We start from the raw sequence: 15,286 nt of genomic DNA, 5'->3' as shown, positions 1-15,286 counted from the left end.
CCCCACCTGTGCACGAATTCGTGCACCGGGCCTCTAGTAAGAAATAAAAAATAAAGTGAAGAAGTAACGCTTCTGTAATGATCAGTTTGCCTGAAAGAAATCTTTAATAGTAAATTACTTACTAGTGTTATTTAAAGGTACTGAGTTCAGATTGCTAGAATGAAGATGAATCTGGAATTACACTGTTCTGAATCCTGGCTTCACCACTTGCTAGCTGTGAGATCTTTGCCAAGTTATGTCACTTCTCCCAGCCTCAGCTTTGTAGCACTGAAAAATGAAAATAATAACAGTTATTATCTCATAAAGTTTTGTAAAAAGTAAATGATAAATATAAATGAAGCTTTTAGAACAGTGCCTGGCACATATAAGAGCCAACAATCTTATCTAGGGGTCAGCATACTTTATGGAAAGGGCCAAATAGCAAATATTTGAGGAGTGCAAGCCATACAGTCTCTGTCACAACTACTCAACCTGACCTTGCCATGCGAAAATATAAAACTTAATAAAAACTGAAATTTGAATTTCATATAATTTTCACACATTCTTCTAATGATTCCTCCCTCTCTCCCCCGCCGCAACCATTTAAACACGTAAAATCCATTCTTTGCTTGGGAACTGGATGCACTAAAACAGGCAGTGCCATGCGTTTGCCAACCCTGATCTAGTCTCAACTCTCCCAGGAGCTAACTGGCTGTGTGAGCCTAGAAGGCTTTTAACCTGACTGCCTAGGTAGAGGTATATCAAATAGATAACAGGAATAATGTTTTCCAGCCAGTTATGAGGAGTCAGTGAGACAACAAATATGCAAGCACTCTGAATGTCAGTCTGCACTACACAAAACCAGTAGTAGAAGGTGGCAGAGATCATAAACATTTGTTTTAAAAAAACAAAACTGGATTCCAAGCCGCACTGAAGCAAACACTGTGAGACAGGAAACTGTTACTGGGAAGCAATGTGAGATGATTAAAAAAACTCTACTTTTGAGTCAGAGAGATCAGGGTCCACATCCAGACTCTCCCATTTATTAGCTGTATGCCCTTCGGTATTTAAAATATCTGATGAGCATATATTTCTTCATCTGTAAAAGGGGGAGGATATCTCTTATCCCGTAAGATTATGAGACATTAGAGAGACAAGTAAATACTCCACCTGGTGCCCGGCACTTAGTAGGTGCTCAATAAAAAATGGCAGTCGTTGCTGCAATCACTGTCAGAATGCAGGTCCAAAAAGTTCCTCGGGTGGATATAACAGGGACAGGGCGAACGCAGCAGAACTGGAGTCTGCGTACGTTTGGGGACTAGAACCCTGGTTTCTCGCCGAACCTAAGTAGCCCTCAAAGGGCCTCAGACTTCCAGCCCCACCCACTACTAGATCCTGTGAACTCTGTTCAATACATCCAGACCCAACCTGGCTCCAGAACGAAGCCACCGCACAAATAACTTAAACGATCACACGGAGCTTTTCTGTCACCGAAAAACCCGCGGCTTGAATCACCACTTAACATGTGACATGTGGATGGAGAAGAGGTCAGACTCACCTGGCTCAGGGGAGACTCAGGAGGTGCAGGTCCAGCTGCAGTAAGGACCTTCCCAGAGGCAAAGTCTCTCTGCTGTTTGAGTCGTCGCGGGTTACTTTTTTAAATCTCGCGGGAGGGTCTGAGAGCCAATCGCCGCTGCCGCCCTCTGACCCGGAAGCAGAATCGACGCGAGTCTCTCCTGCCCGCCGCGAATACCTACTCTTCTCTGGCGATTCCCAGTTCCCTCCGGTGCGTACCACGGTGCCCAGGGGGCCGCGCTGCTTTGCTACCGACCGCCCTGCTGTCCCCAGGCGGTTCTCCACCCCTCTTCCCTCAGACCTCGGGCTCGGGGGGGCGGTAGCGGGGTCTTGAGCGATCTGTCTGGGACAGGGGGAGGCATCTTATTCCCTCCCCGGAGTGCTAGTTTTACAGGCACATGTCCAGCCCCCCCTCCCCCGTGCACTGTGAGACCCCGATAATGTAGTGAGACCGGACACTGCATTAGACCGAGTGTCCTAACCGCGAGTCTTTTGCCTCCCCACACCTCTGTGCCTCACCTTAAGCTAAATGCCCAACCCCAGATGCCCACTTGTAAGGTTACTAGTTTATTGGCTTTCTGAGGTGGGACTCATCTGATTCTCAGTAAGTCCTCATCGGGTATTTCATATGCTTGTAATCGAGCCCAACTGTTTTCAGGGCAACTCCTGCGTCCAATAAAAACAAACAAACAAACAAAAAAAAACCCACAAAAATCCTACAGAATCCATGTCTCTTTTGGGAATGCTACATCCAGAGTGCATACCAGACCACGACAGCTTAGCTGAAGTTTTTGTGCAGGTTCTGTGAATATTATTTTTATAACACACATTTTGTCACTCCCTCCATATCCTGTATTTTGTATCTGTTTATAGTGCAGCACTTTTCACACTGAACCATAACTGTCCCAGCTTGTGAGCTCCTTCGAGGCCCAGAACTGTGTTTTTCTTCTCTAGCACTGGTGTCCAACACGTAGTAATGTTTTCAAATTCTGGCTCAACTTATGACCTTGGCAAGCTAATTATAAAGTCCTAAAGTCTTGATTTCCTCATCAGTAAAATGGGAACCATGGGCAGTACCTCCCTCTAAGGTTTATAGGAATATTTGATGCTATATTGTCAGTAAAATGGTTAACATGGCACCTGCAAAAAGGTGCTGGGTAAATGTTAACTATTTTTAATTTGTTATAAATATATTTACTAAGGTGATTTCCTCTTCAAATATTATATTTTTTAGATAAGGTAAACAAAATTATGGTGACCCATGCTGCTTGGTATCATTCACAAAGTATTTAAATAAGTACTTTAACATTTTTATTTTTTTTGCTGTCTGTGGCATTTGCAATACTCCATTCTTATTTTGATCATTTGCTGAAAGTGATTAATATTTTTGACCATTTCTGTCTAACTGTGTCTATGCTATAGTTCACAGTTTCATGACCTTGTCCAGTAGAAGGCTACTTTATTGTTACAACTGCTCAAGCTTTGACATACAAGATGAAGCAAGATGCCACAAGGAATGCGGCCTACACCGTGGATTGTGAAGATTATGTGCATGTGGTAGAATTTAATCCCTTTGACAGTGGGGATTCGGGAAACCTAATTGCATATGGCGGCAATAATTACGTGGTCATTGGCACATGTACATTTCAGGTTAGTGTGTGAAACTACAGTGAATGACACTGAAGATATTTCACTGATAACAAAGCTTATGCAAATGTTGGTAAACTTTTGCTAAACTTTGAAAGTATATTGCTTCCCTTTGAAGTTATGTTTTTTTATGTAGTTAAACACTATTAAACATTGTTCTTAGCTCTCATGTTAGAAGCTTCAAGTTCCATACTACCTAATTTCATGCCTCCTTCTTGTCTTGAGAGAAAACTAAGGTAAATCAAACTGAAAGATTTCCTCATTCCTATCAGAAAGGCAGTCTTATTCTAACAATGGTGAAAAAAAACACTATCAATATCGTGAATTTGAATTTCAGCAAAGCATTTTTCAGAATCTGAAAGTGTTCTTTTGAAAGATGGAAATTTAAGCTGAAGATAGTATTGATTGATGTCAGATATTTATGAAGTGCAGATCTGTTATGGAAACTGGTGATACATGTTTAAAAAAGCAAGGACCCTGCCCTCAACGAGATGTTTAAATGTAAACCAGTGTAATAAGAAAACTATAAAAGTCCTATTTGTAGACAGAAGAGGGAGCATGAAAGGTTCTAAGTCTATTCAAAGGGTCATCAATAATGAATTAAGGCCTCTACTGGGACTTGGATAAGAACACTTGACTCAGGCAAGAACATGAAGCTAATGTTTTGGATGGCAGAGTTCATTTAACATACTGTCTGTGCACATACTGTATGTCAGACTCTGCTCAGAATCCAAATATTATATAATATATGTACTTAATGGGTCAAGTTGAACAAGCTAAAATTTAATAAAGATGAATATAAAATCTTAATATGATAGATTACTAGAGCTAAAAGGGAGAATTATGACTTCCAGTTTTTAATCACCTGGATGTTCACCATGAATCAGTGCAATGGTTAAACTGCCAAAGAGAGCTAATTCAGTGCTGTCCAATAGAAATATAATGTGAGCCACAAACATAAATTTAAATGTAATAACCACATTATGGAAAGTGAAAAGCAGATGAAATTAATTTTTTACCTAGCATATCCAAAATATTTTATGTACAACCAATATGAAATATTATTGAGATATTTTATATTCTATACTAACTCTGAAGTCTGGTGTGGATTTTGCACTCTATAAAGTGTACACGTCTCAGCTTGAACTATACATATATCAAGTGCTTAAAAGCCCCATGTGGCTAATAGCTACTATATTGGATGCATATCTCTATATTCTCTATAAAGTGGCAGTAATGTTTATTTCAGTTCTCAGCAGTGTGTTGAGATTTAAAGGAGATAATGTACTTAAAGACAAATTTCAGAGTGGTATTCAAATATTTAAAACTGCATAAAAGAGGGATTAGACTCTGAATGGTAAATGTATTTTGTGTTATTTGTCAATTCTATTTAAGAGTGATGCCAAGACTTCTCTGAGTCTGTACCTCTTAGGGAAAATCAGCTATGGCCAAATATTTGCCATCACTGAATTAGATTTATTACTCTGTGTAGTTCCAGAAAGCAGAATTTGGAGTCATGAGTAGAATTTACATGTAAAAAGATTTTGGTTTCATGTTAAAGAAAACTCTTCTAATAATTATATTTATCCTAAATGGAATAATCTCCCCCCAAGAAGTAGCTAGTTCCCTCTCACTGAAAGTGTTCAGAAAAGGGTTGTGCAAACTCATGTTTTCAGATGATGTACTAGAGAGTCAAGCATTCAATGAAAGAAGCAGAGTAGGTAAACTTTACAGTCTCCTCTAACTAAAATTCTATACTTGGCCTTAAATGGGTGTGATAGGAAAGCCTGCCCATTTCAAATCCTTAGAATAGCCCTTTCCTCAACCTGGCTTGGCTCCAACCTCAAATATGCTGGAGCCTTGTATAATGATATGTATTATGGCAAGTTTTCCACAAAGTATCTTAATTTCCTGCCTATACAATACTGCCTACACCCAAAATAGCATTTGTCTCTGCCTATACCACACGTACACTCTGGCCTTTTAGTTGGCTCAATGGCAGACATTGCTGCCAGGAAAAAAAGGTTTCACTGGTAATACATAAAGCTCAGACTGTACAGTTCCTGGGATTTCTTTATCCCTATGACCACCAAATAATTCCATATATACTTTGGATAACAAATTACAAGACCTAATTGTCAGCACTATTGTTACAGTAGCAGAATAATGTCTGTTTTGATGGTAAAAACTTCATTTTTAGAAGATTGATTTGTCGAGTGTAGAAAAATAGATGTAACCCAAACTATGAAGTCAGCTATGATTAGGCTGCTAACTTTATTTTAAAATTGCTTAGTGGTTGCTGCCTTGATATATCTGGCTGTTAGCCATACAGTTATATACACAAATTACAAAGTAATAAAATTTGACAGTGTTTTTCTTTCCTTGATAAATACATTTTAATCCCTTTTTTTTCATTTATGGAAGAACATTTTGCTGTTAACTCTTAAGTTCATCTGAAATTTAAATTTATTTTCAAGGGACATCTGAATTATGTAGAGAAAGAGATGTGTAATGTATTTGTGAAATGACTTTGTTAAGATCTCAAAGGCTATCCTGGGAAAATCAACACATCCACTGGGATTCAATTAAAGTACACATTATAAAACTTTGCATTTAAATTCAGGATGAATAGAATTCTTAGAACAAGCCTTCAGATAATTCCCTTCCGTATAGATACATGTATTCCATTAAATATCAAGTTTCACCTGTTCTAGATTTTTTCCTGCTATTTTATAATCCTATAAATTTTTATAAAAAAATAACTAGTCACTTAACATAGAAGATTCCTTTGGAAAATTTTGTCATGAAAATTTTTGCTTTTGCCCTGGCCATTGTGGCTCGGTTTGGCATTGTCCCGTGCATCAGAAGGTTGCTGGTTTAATTTCTGGTCAGGGAACATGCCTGGGTTGTGGGCTTGATCCCTGGTAGGGGGTGTGAAGGAGATAGTCGATCCATGTTTCAGTCTCACATTAGTGTTTCTCTCTTTCCCTCTCTAAAAACCAATAGAAAAATATATATAAAAAGGAAAAGGAAAAAAAAGAAACATTCTGCTTTTGTCTTCAGACACAGTTAGGGTATTGATTTAAATAATAAAACCATGGTTTATTTATTTTTAAAATCACAATGTTTTAAGCTTATAAAATGTGTTTTTAAATATATAATATCAATATATGGTATAGAGAATAATAATAAAATAGATTCCTATATATCTAGCTTAGGAAATGGAATATTAGCAATTCTTTTGAAGCCCCTTGGGTATTCTGCCCTTATTGCCCTTCTCACCCCTAAGAACCATGTCAGAATTTTTCTCTGTAGAGTTACCATAGGTGTTGCAAATCAATATTTTTTTCATGTTTTAAACTATATCAATGAAATTATTCTGTATTATGTTCTCCAGTTTGTTGCTATTGATATATTTGTTAGATTCCTCCATTTTTTACTTCATTTATTTTCACTGTTGTATGGTGTTTTATAATATGAATATACTACAGTTATCTATTCTCTATTGGATATTTGGTTTTTTACTATTGAAAACATTGGAATGTGTGGGGGGTTTTTGTCTTCTGTCTGTTTTGTTCCCCTCTCCTTTCATTTTTTTCTCCTTAATACTTCATGTTTTACATGCCATTTTTCTTCTTTTAATGGTTACCAAAGACACTTTAACATGCATACTTAATTAAACAAAGTCAAAATTAATATCTTTAACTTTATGAACAAAACAAGGACCTTTGCCCTGGCTGGTTTGGCTCAGTGGATAGGGCATCGGCCTGCAGACTGACGGGTTCTAGGTTCGATTCCGGTTGGGGGCACATGCCTGGGTTGTGGGCCCAATTCTGATCCCCAGTGGGGGGCATGCAGGAGACAGCCAATCAGTGATTCTCTCTCATTATTGATGTTTCTATCTCTCTTTCCCTCTCCTTCCTCTCTGAAATCAATAAAAATATATTTAAAAAAAAACAAAACAAGGACCTTTGACACATGAACTGTTATCACCCCCTCCAGACTTCTACTGTTGTCATATTTGAGCTCTCTATCATTTTTATTTTTATTTAACCCACAAATTTGATGTTGTTTTATGTGGCTAACATTTATTTAATTTACTTACCTGTTTGCTTTTTATTTTTTTTTACTCACTGTTCCTTACATCTGAGGCCTTCCTTCTGGGGTCATTTTTCTTCACTCTAAAGCACATATTTTACTACAGGAAAGAGTTTATTAATAAACTTTTTGTAAAGAACCAGATAGTAAATACTTTAGGCTCTTACAATTAGGTATAGTTCACAGTTCAGTGTTTAATATTAGAAGTTGTTTGGTTCTTTATTTAGAAGTTTGGTGATGTTTTTGTGACCAGAAATATGCCATAGAAACTTAACTCTTGTTTATATTAACTAGCCTCTAAAAAAAACCTGGTTTTGTTATACATCATTTTGCCCAAAGTCAAGAACCTATCCATTACATTAAGTGAGGACTCACTGTACATAGTCTCCTGGTAAATTCTTTATTATCACAAAATGGAGTATTATAATGTTTGTTCTCATAACTTATTATAACATGGACTGTGTTTGCTTAGGAGGAAGAAGCAGACATTGAAGGCCTTCAGTATAAAACACTACAAACGATTCACCATGGAATCAGGGTTGGTGGCATAGCTTGGAGCCCAGAGACTAGACTTGATTCACTTCCTCCAGTAATCAAGTAAGTTTAAAATTATTATTAAATGCAATATTTACTAATGTCCTTTGTGTTAAGTGATCTGAAGCCTTTGATCATTGAGGACTTTTTTCCTCTATTTCCATTTTCTCCAGCTCTAGATAGTAGCTATTTTAACATTTGCTGTTATTTCATAATTTAGGCTTATTGTCTGAATTTGTGGTTTAAATATGTAGTCGTGGCAATGATGGCTTGAGTACATGGCTGGGCCTACAATAAAACTCTCTACTTGAGATTCATCTGAATCATTTTGTCTTCACAGCTTCTTCACAAAGTTTACCACTTATTGAAAGTATAAGTCCGTTAAAAGAACTAAATTTAATTGAGTCATTAATCAACCTTACTGCCCTATACATAGCCCAAGGTCACATTTTTATGTTTAACGATACATAAAATTAATCTAATCTTTGCACTTCAGTTTTTGTGAAGGCATTTGAAAAAAAAAGATTGCTTTTTGAGAAAAACCATAACACTGCCTACTAAGACCTTCTTCATAAGGGCCATAATATGTCAAAAGCATTTAAGATTTGATACAAAACACTAATCTTGCTTCCACAAATACCACGTCTAAAAGATATGCCTTCTTTTAGTAAACAGTATTTAGCCATCCACAAGTTAACGTTTACTGAGCTAACCTAATTTTTTAAAATTAAGGGATAATGTACATACAACTCAACTCTTAAGGATACAGTTTCTTCAGTGTTGACAAATGCAGACACTTATATAACCCACTGACTTAGCATTTCTGCCACCCCAAAAGATTCTTTGTGCTCCTTCCCAGTCAATTCTGCACCCCATTCCCTGCCAACGCAACCATTGATCCAATTTCTATTAACAGAGATTAGTTCTGTCTGTTCTAGAACTTCATATAAATGAAATCATTCAGAATATATTTTTTGTGTCTGGCTTAATTTTTTTGAGATTCGTCCATAGTGTGTATACCAATGGTTCATTTCTTTTTTATTTTTGAGGAGTATTCCATTTACATTATATAAATATTCTGCAATTTATATGAATTCTCCTATAAGTGGAAATCAGACAGTTTTCAGTTTTAGCTATTATGACAAGAACTGCTATGAGTATCTCCGTATACAGATTTTATTGTATAAATGGCTTCATTTCTCTAAGGGGTAGAATTATTGACTCAGAGGGGAGATGTGTATTTAACATTTTAAGAAAGTACCAGTTTCCATAATGGTTCTATCATTTTATGTTCCCACCAGTAATCTAAGGATGTTCAATTGCTCTACCTACTCTCCAGCATTTATTGTTGGCAATCTTTAATTTTAACATTCTGGTTGGTACCACAATGACATTTCCTGATGACTAATGATGTTGAGCACTTTTTAGTGTGCATTCTATTTCCTGCCTTCAGAATCTTCACCTACAACAGAATTGTAAACATGTTCTATGATTTGTTCGAGAAGCTTTTACAGGTGTTAGCTGCCTGAATTTTGAATAATCTACATAACAGTTCTTGTCAACATACATATGTCATTGTTAATAGCCAGTGTGCTGTTCATTGTTCAGAGCCTGGAGCTAAAAAAAAGTCTGCAGTCTCTTTGCATTCGGTAGGAGATTTTGAAAGCTATAGAAACCGTCTTCTTCTCATGGTGGTTTTATTTGGTACCTGCTCTCCTGTACTTTTTTTAATGGATTTGCTGTATTGTTTCATCTTTTTTGTTGTTGTTGCTTTTTTATTAGCTGCCTCAAAGCTACTTTGGAAATGTACCAATATAAATTATAAATTCAAAATATTAACCAGCTATTAATTTTAAAAACAATATTGTTAGAGCAAGCTGACAGTACAGTTTTGTTGTTTTCAAATAAATTATGTATTTTTATTATAAAAATAATACATACTATATCAAGTTTAGAACATATAAAAAATTTTTTAGATGCCAGCTACACACCTTAATACTCTTGCCATTTTTGTTGGTAAATTTATACAATTCTGATTAAACTGTATATATAAGTTTTTATACTTCTTATTTTCCTTTACATTTGTTTCATGGCATTTCACAATATGTAGTCTTTTTTCCTGACTGAATAGTAGTCTATCAAGATGACTGAGGTATAACTTATATTTCTCTTATCATCATTAACTTTTATTCTACTGTTAGAATCTCTTCATAATATTTTATATTTAACTTTAGCATTTAGTTGCCTTAAATTCTGTTCTCTCCCTCCATCCCTCCGTTTTCTCTTTTTCCATACCCGCTTGATGGATAGTAAACTGTTCATCTTCAGTTCTCTGAGGTTTTCTGGTTTAAAGAATAATATAATTGCCCTAACATGTTTAAAGTAAAGCAGCAAAGATTTAGAGGAAAGTGGAACAACACAAAGTTGACCATAAAGTTTTGTGATTTGTTTATTTTATTTCTTTATTTTTTACTAGTAGCCCTGTGCACGAATCCATGCGCCAATAGCTCTCTGCGGGGCCTGGCCACTCTTCACCCGCTGTACAGAGGCCCATCTGCGCCCCGGCCTGGCCAGAGGTTCATCCGCAGCTGGGCGCGGAACACTTGCCTCGTTGTCATGGCGATGAAGCAAGCATTCCGCCAGGCCGCTCATGCATCCCGCTCTCAGCGGCTGCCCCCCCGGGACTGGGGGACTCCGGCAGGGCTGAGAGGACTTGGCGCCACCATCTTGTGGTTATGAGCGCTGCCATCTTTGTGACAGAGTGATGGTTAATTTGCATATTATCCTTTTATTAGATAGGATTAAGTAAAGATACTTTGACTCCTATAACTTCTTTTTCTCATGTTTTTACTGAGGTTGGCCTCATATGCATACCTTTTTTACAAACAGTTTTGCTTGAGATATTTCTTTTTAAAACCTTCTGAAATAGCCTTTATCTGTTTTAGAGATGAGATTTTGAACAGACTTTTCAGTGATTTCTTTATGCCATAACTATGAAAAAACCTGCTTTAGGAGAGACCCTCACATTAGTAATGTTATAGCACATTAGTTCTAGAGTTTTCTCTTTGTGGGAAATAAGGAATACCTGAAATAATAATGGGACAAATTCAAAAAAGGACAATTAGGTAGATTAAGTTTTGTTTTTTAGTTTTTCTTACCTTCTATTTTATATATGAAATATAGCATCCATGCCAAAAAGAGATATATGCAGGGTGGGGCAAAAGTAGGTTTATAGTTCTTTGGATGGAAAACAATACAATAATTAATAAATAAAAACACAAGAATAAATTGTGTTTCTTATACTCACAACTGTAAACTTACTTTTGTTCCACCCTGCATATAACTGAGGTCCTCTATATGCCCCTCCCCAATCACTGAGAAGAGATGGTCACAGATGTATCAACACATTAGGAGCCTTGCTTTTATTTTATTTAAATGTTGTTGAATAAGTTTATTAGCTGAGAAAAAAAATGCTTAACTCTAATGTAGTCAGAACTAAAGAAATTTAGGTCTGTTTGATACTCATTCATCTAAAACAATTAGAAATGAACTTTTTTTAAATATATAAGTAAAATTTTTATTTTTCCCCCAGCCATAATCTGACATGCTGAGAATCTAATATTTTAGGGTTAAAGGCAAACTAGTTTAAAAAATAGTTATTGCTTAGATTTTGTTTTTTAGTGTACTGTGCATTGATGAACTACTAAAAAAAATCTTAGTGTAGCATCAGTATAAATAATACTCCAGCTTTTATCTTCTTTTATCTGATTTAATTTATTTAGAGGACTAGAAAAAGTAAGAAGGCTTATCGATAACTGAAGAAGTTAAAGACTGATGTTTTTAATGTCTAATTGTGACCTAGCTAAAATGAGGATACTTTTTAAATCACATCTTTTTATTCTCTTAAGAAAAAGTTAAAAGTTAAATTGATATGTTGATTTATAATAAAATTGTACACTTTTGTTTTTGAAAAGACAAATCAAGAATATACTAAACTTTGTGTTTTCTTAAATTTAAGTACCTTCTGCTTTCAGTAATGGCTGTATAACATTTTTTATAACAAAGTCACAACATACCCCTTCTGCCCAAAAGAAAGCATGAAAATAGCTTTGGTGACTGGAGGGAATTTGGAAAGTACAGATGAGAACTTGCATTTACAGAGGCTAAAAGTGGGTTTGTTGGTTTTTTCTTTTGCTTCCAGATTTTGTACTTCAGCTGCTGATATGAAAATTAGATTGTTTACGTCAGATCTTCAAGATAAAAACGAATACAAGGTATGCTTGACAAGTATAATTTCTAAATTTATAGCTTATTTTAAAACATTTCTTGCTTTTTTAAATTGGATTTATCCTAATTTAAGATGACTTTTTATGGTCATCTTTAAAGTATGTGATTTAGGGTCTCGTTTACTCTATTTTAGGCTAAGTTCTAGGTTCTTAGTAAGGACTGCAGAATATATTAATCTGATATCACTTATTAAATTAAAATATTAGGTTGGCACAGCAAATGAGGGAGAATTCAAAATTCACAGTTGGTATATAGTAGGAGTATAATGGACATGAACACACATAGAGTACCAGTCAAACTTTAAAGAAACAGTCATTACAGCATAGTGCAAGGCAGGGTTACAAATTTGTTAAGAGCACAGACACAGGGCCAAACCGCCTGAGTTTGAAGCCCAACTCTACCACTTTAATAACAGTATGACTTTGGTCACCTTCCCAGCCTCTGTGCTTATTTCCTTATCTGTAAAATAGGGATAATCATAGCATCTGCTTCATAGAATTATGGGCTAATTCGTATAAAACACTTAGAACACTGCTTTGTACACTGTAAGCCCTATATGTGTGTTTTCTATTGTTATAAGAAATAGTTCTCTAAAATAAGTCAGACAGAGAAAGACAAATACAGTTGACTCTTGAACCATAGAGGTTTGAACTTCACAGATCCACTTATATGTGGCTTTTTTTCAATAAATACCTGTATTATTTTCAATCCACAGTTGGGGGTGCACTGATGTGGAGGGCCAACTATTTGCATTGACCTATACCATTTTATATAGAGGACTTAAGCATTTCAGGTTTTGTATCCACAGCAGGTCCTGGAACCAACCCCCAACAGATACTGAGGGTAGTTAAGTTTTGGGCGAGTCAAGATTTTTGACTGCTCAGGGGGTTAGCACTCCTAACCTCCACCTTGTTCAGGGGTCAACTGTACTGCATGATCTCACATAAATGTGGAATTTTAAAAAACTTAACTCATAGAAACAGAGGATAGAATGGCAGTAAAGGTCAGGCTGGGGAGTAGGGGAAATGTGGACATGATGGCAAAAAGGTACAAACTTCAAATTGTAAGCTGAATAACTTCTGGGGACTAGAAAATCATAAGATGAATAAGTTCTGGGGACTAGTGTATATCATGGTGAGTATAGTTAACAATTCTGTATTATATACTTGAAAGTTGTTAAGGGTAGACCTTAAATGTTCTCACCACGAAACAAAAGTGGGCCCTGGCCGGTATGGCCCAGTTGATTGGAGCTTCCTGGCTTTTGGGATCGATCCCTGTCAGGGTACATATGGGAGGCAACCGATCGATGTTTCTCTCTCGCATAGATGTTTCTCTCTCTCTCTGGCTCTCTTTCTCTCTCTCTGCCTCTCTCAAAAATCAATAAAAACATCAGGTGAGGTGAGGATTAAAAAAAAGTTAATGTACTAGGATTAATAGACATTAAAATTTAATATTAATTTAATTTGTTTTGTACACTGTGGCATAAGCTTTGAAGAATGTTTAGAGGATTTGAGTTTGTTAAAGTTACACAAGAATATTTAAATCAAAATTTTTTCTTCATGATATATTTCTAAATAGCAGTTCAAAATAGAAGCACTCTATTAATCTTCCAACTAAGATCAAATTTGAGCTTTTGAAATGAATGGAGGAAGAACAATAGTCATTAAAATACTGAAACTTATTGGCTCACATAGTCCTACACCTTGCACCTTCCCCTTTGTTCTTTCTGTAGCCAGAAACAAATTTGTGGGTTGTTGTGATTGTGGGCTGGTAATATGGCTATCTCCAGTGCTGGCAGTCACATTGAACAAGTGAATAAAGACCTTAGAAGGTGAAGTTCATACTATGTGTTTATTAGGCAGCAGCAGGTGTGCAGAGGAGTAGGTATGAAGTAAATAGTTGAGGGGGTCTCTTAACTCAGTGCCCTTAGAAAGTTCCAGCTTTAATTTCTATTTAAACTTTATGTAATAAGTGAAAAAGGAGGTGATATGAGGACAGGTACAGTTAAAAAAAAAGTGGTGTTTTTGTAAGAAATGCATACTAGAAAAGAAAGATTAAGCTAATAGCAGTGTGTTGAATAATCAGCTTCTTTCCAAGAAAAACCTTCAGAAAAGTGGGTGTATAAATCATGCTTTAAAAATAGCAGATTGCTAAGAAATATTTATGGAAAAGAGAAGCATGCAGTGAAAGCTTTTTAAGGCAGTGCAGTAAAAATATTAGGTAGGAATAGTGTAGATTTTTTTCCTGTGTTCTTATTAATTTTTCCCCTTATGTCAGGTTTTAGAGGGCCATTCAGATTTCATTAATGGTTTGGTGTTTGACCCCAAAGAAGGCCACGGAATTGCAAGTGTGAGTGATGATCATACCTGCAGGTATGTTGCATATGATACAAGCACATTTTAAAATTTTTACTTTAATAAGAATTACATTTTAAAAATTAGAGAAAATATAACTTCTATAGATACTCCAGAAACAGATACTTCATTTAAATAAATTGTAAGTATAACACAAATGTGAGTTTCAAAACTGGTGAGTTAAGTTCTCATCCCAGTTTTGGAAACTTCCCTTACTGATTCATGGGTGCCTCTCTCCCTCTTATTTTATATCTGACCATTTATGAAATCTAAATATATAGTATCAAATTCTCCAATTATGGACAAGATCAATAGGATAATAAAAGGCAGTTGTCATATTGGGACATTATTTCATAGATCCTGTCTGGTAAGTCATTGTTTAATGCGAATTTCATTCACTAAAGCAAGACTCATTGGAAATTAGTGTTTGGCAAATTTGAAAGTCTCTCTATAAGCTTTTCTGTATATATAGCACATTTCAGCTTCACATTCTTCCCATCCCACTCCAGTTTGGAACAGATGAGGTAGCTATAGCATTTTAATAATGCCTAAAGCTGGAGAATACCACAAGTTAAAAAACAAGACCAAGAGCCAGAGTAGGAGGTGGAAACAGGCTGTGGAGGCAGGAGTGAAATGAGTGAATCAGTCATTACAGGAGTGCCAATTGCTTCATTCTTTCAACAGCGCTGTGAGAAAAAGAAAAACACACTGCACTGCAGTTTTGCATAGTTTTAATATTTGATCAGGCAGTGACAAAATCAATAGTATTTATAAATACCTGTACACAGGCAAAACTATTAAATATGTGTCCT

At 35.9% G+C, this 15,286-nt stretch overlaps 1 protein-coding gene across 1 annotated transcript in view; it reads left to right on the top strand.

Moving 5' to 3' along the window:
- Positions 1 to 1,690: 1,690 nt before the first annotated feature.
- NUP37 (nucleoporin 37) overlaps positions 1,691 to 15,286 on the top strand; it is a 32,137-nt gene continuing 18,541 nt past the window's right edge. Inside the window, exons 1-5 of the mRNA XM_080658580.1 lie at positions 1,691 to 1,765; positions 2,977 to 3,204; positions 7,772 to 7,896; positions 12,035 to 12,107; positions 14,398 to 14,492. Coding sequence (XP_080514706.1) covers positions 3,049 to 3,204; positions 7,772 to 7,896; positions 12,035 to 12,107; positions 14,398 to 14,492 — 449 coding nt within the window. The 5' untranslated portion in view covers positions 1,691 to 1,765; positions 2,977 to 3,048. The remainder of the gene's footprint in view (positions 1,766 to 2,976; positions 3,205 to 7,771; positions 7,897 to 12,034; positions 12,108 to 14,397; positions 14,493 to 15,286) is intronic.

Source organism: Plecotus auritus (genome assembly GCF_963455305.1).
Source record: "Plecotus auritus genome assembly, chromosome: 3".
Classification (NCBI taxonomy): Eukaryota; Metazoa; Chordata; class Mammalia; order Chiroptera; family Vespertilionidae; genus Plecotus; species Plecotus auritus.
This window is presented reverse-complemented; position numbering and strand designations above follow the sequence as displayed.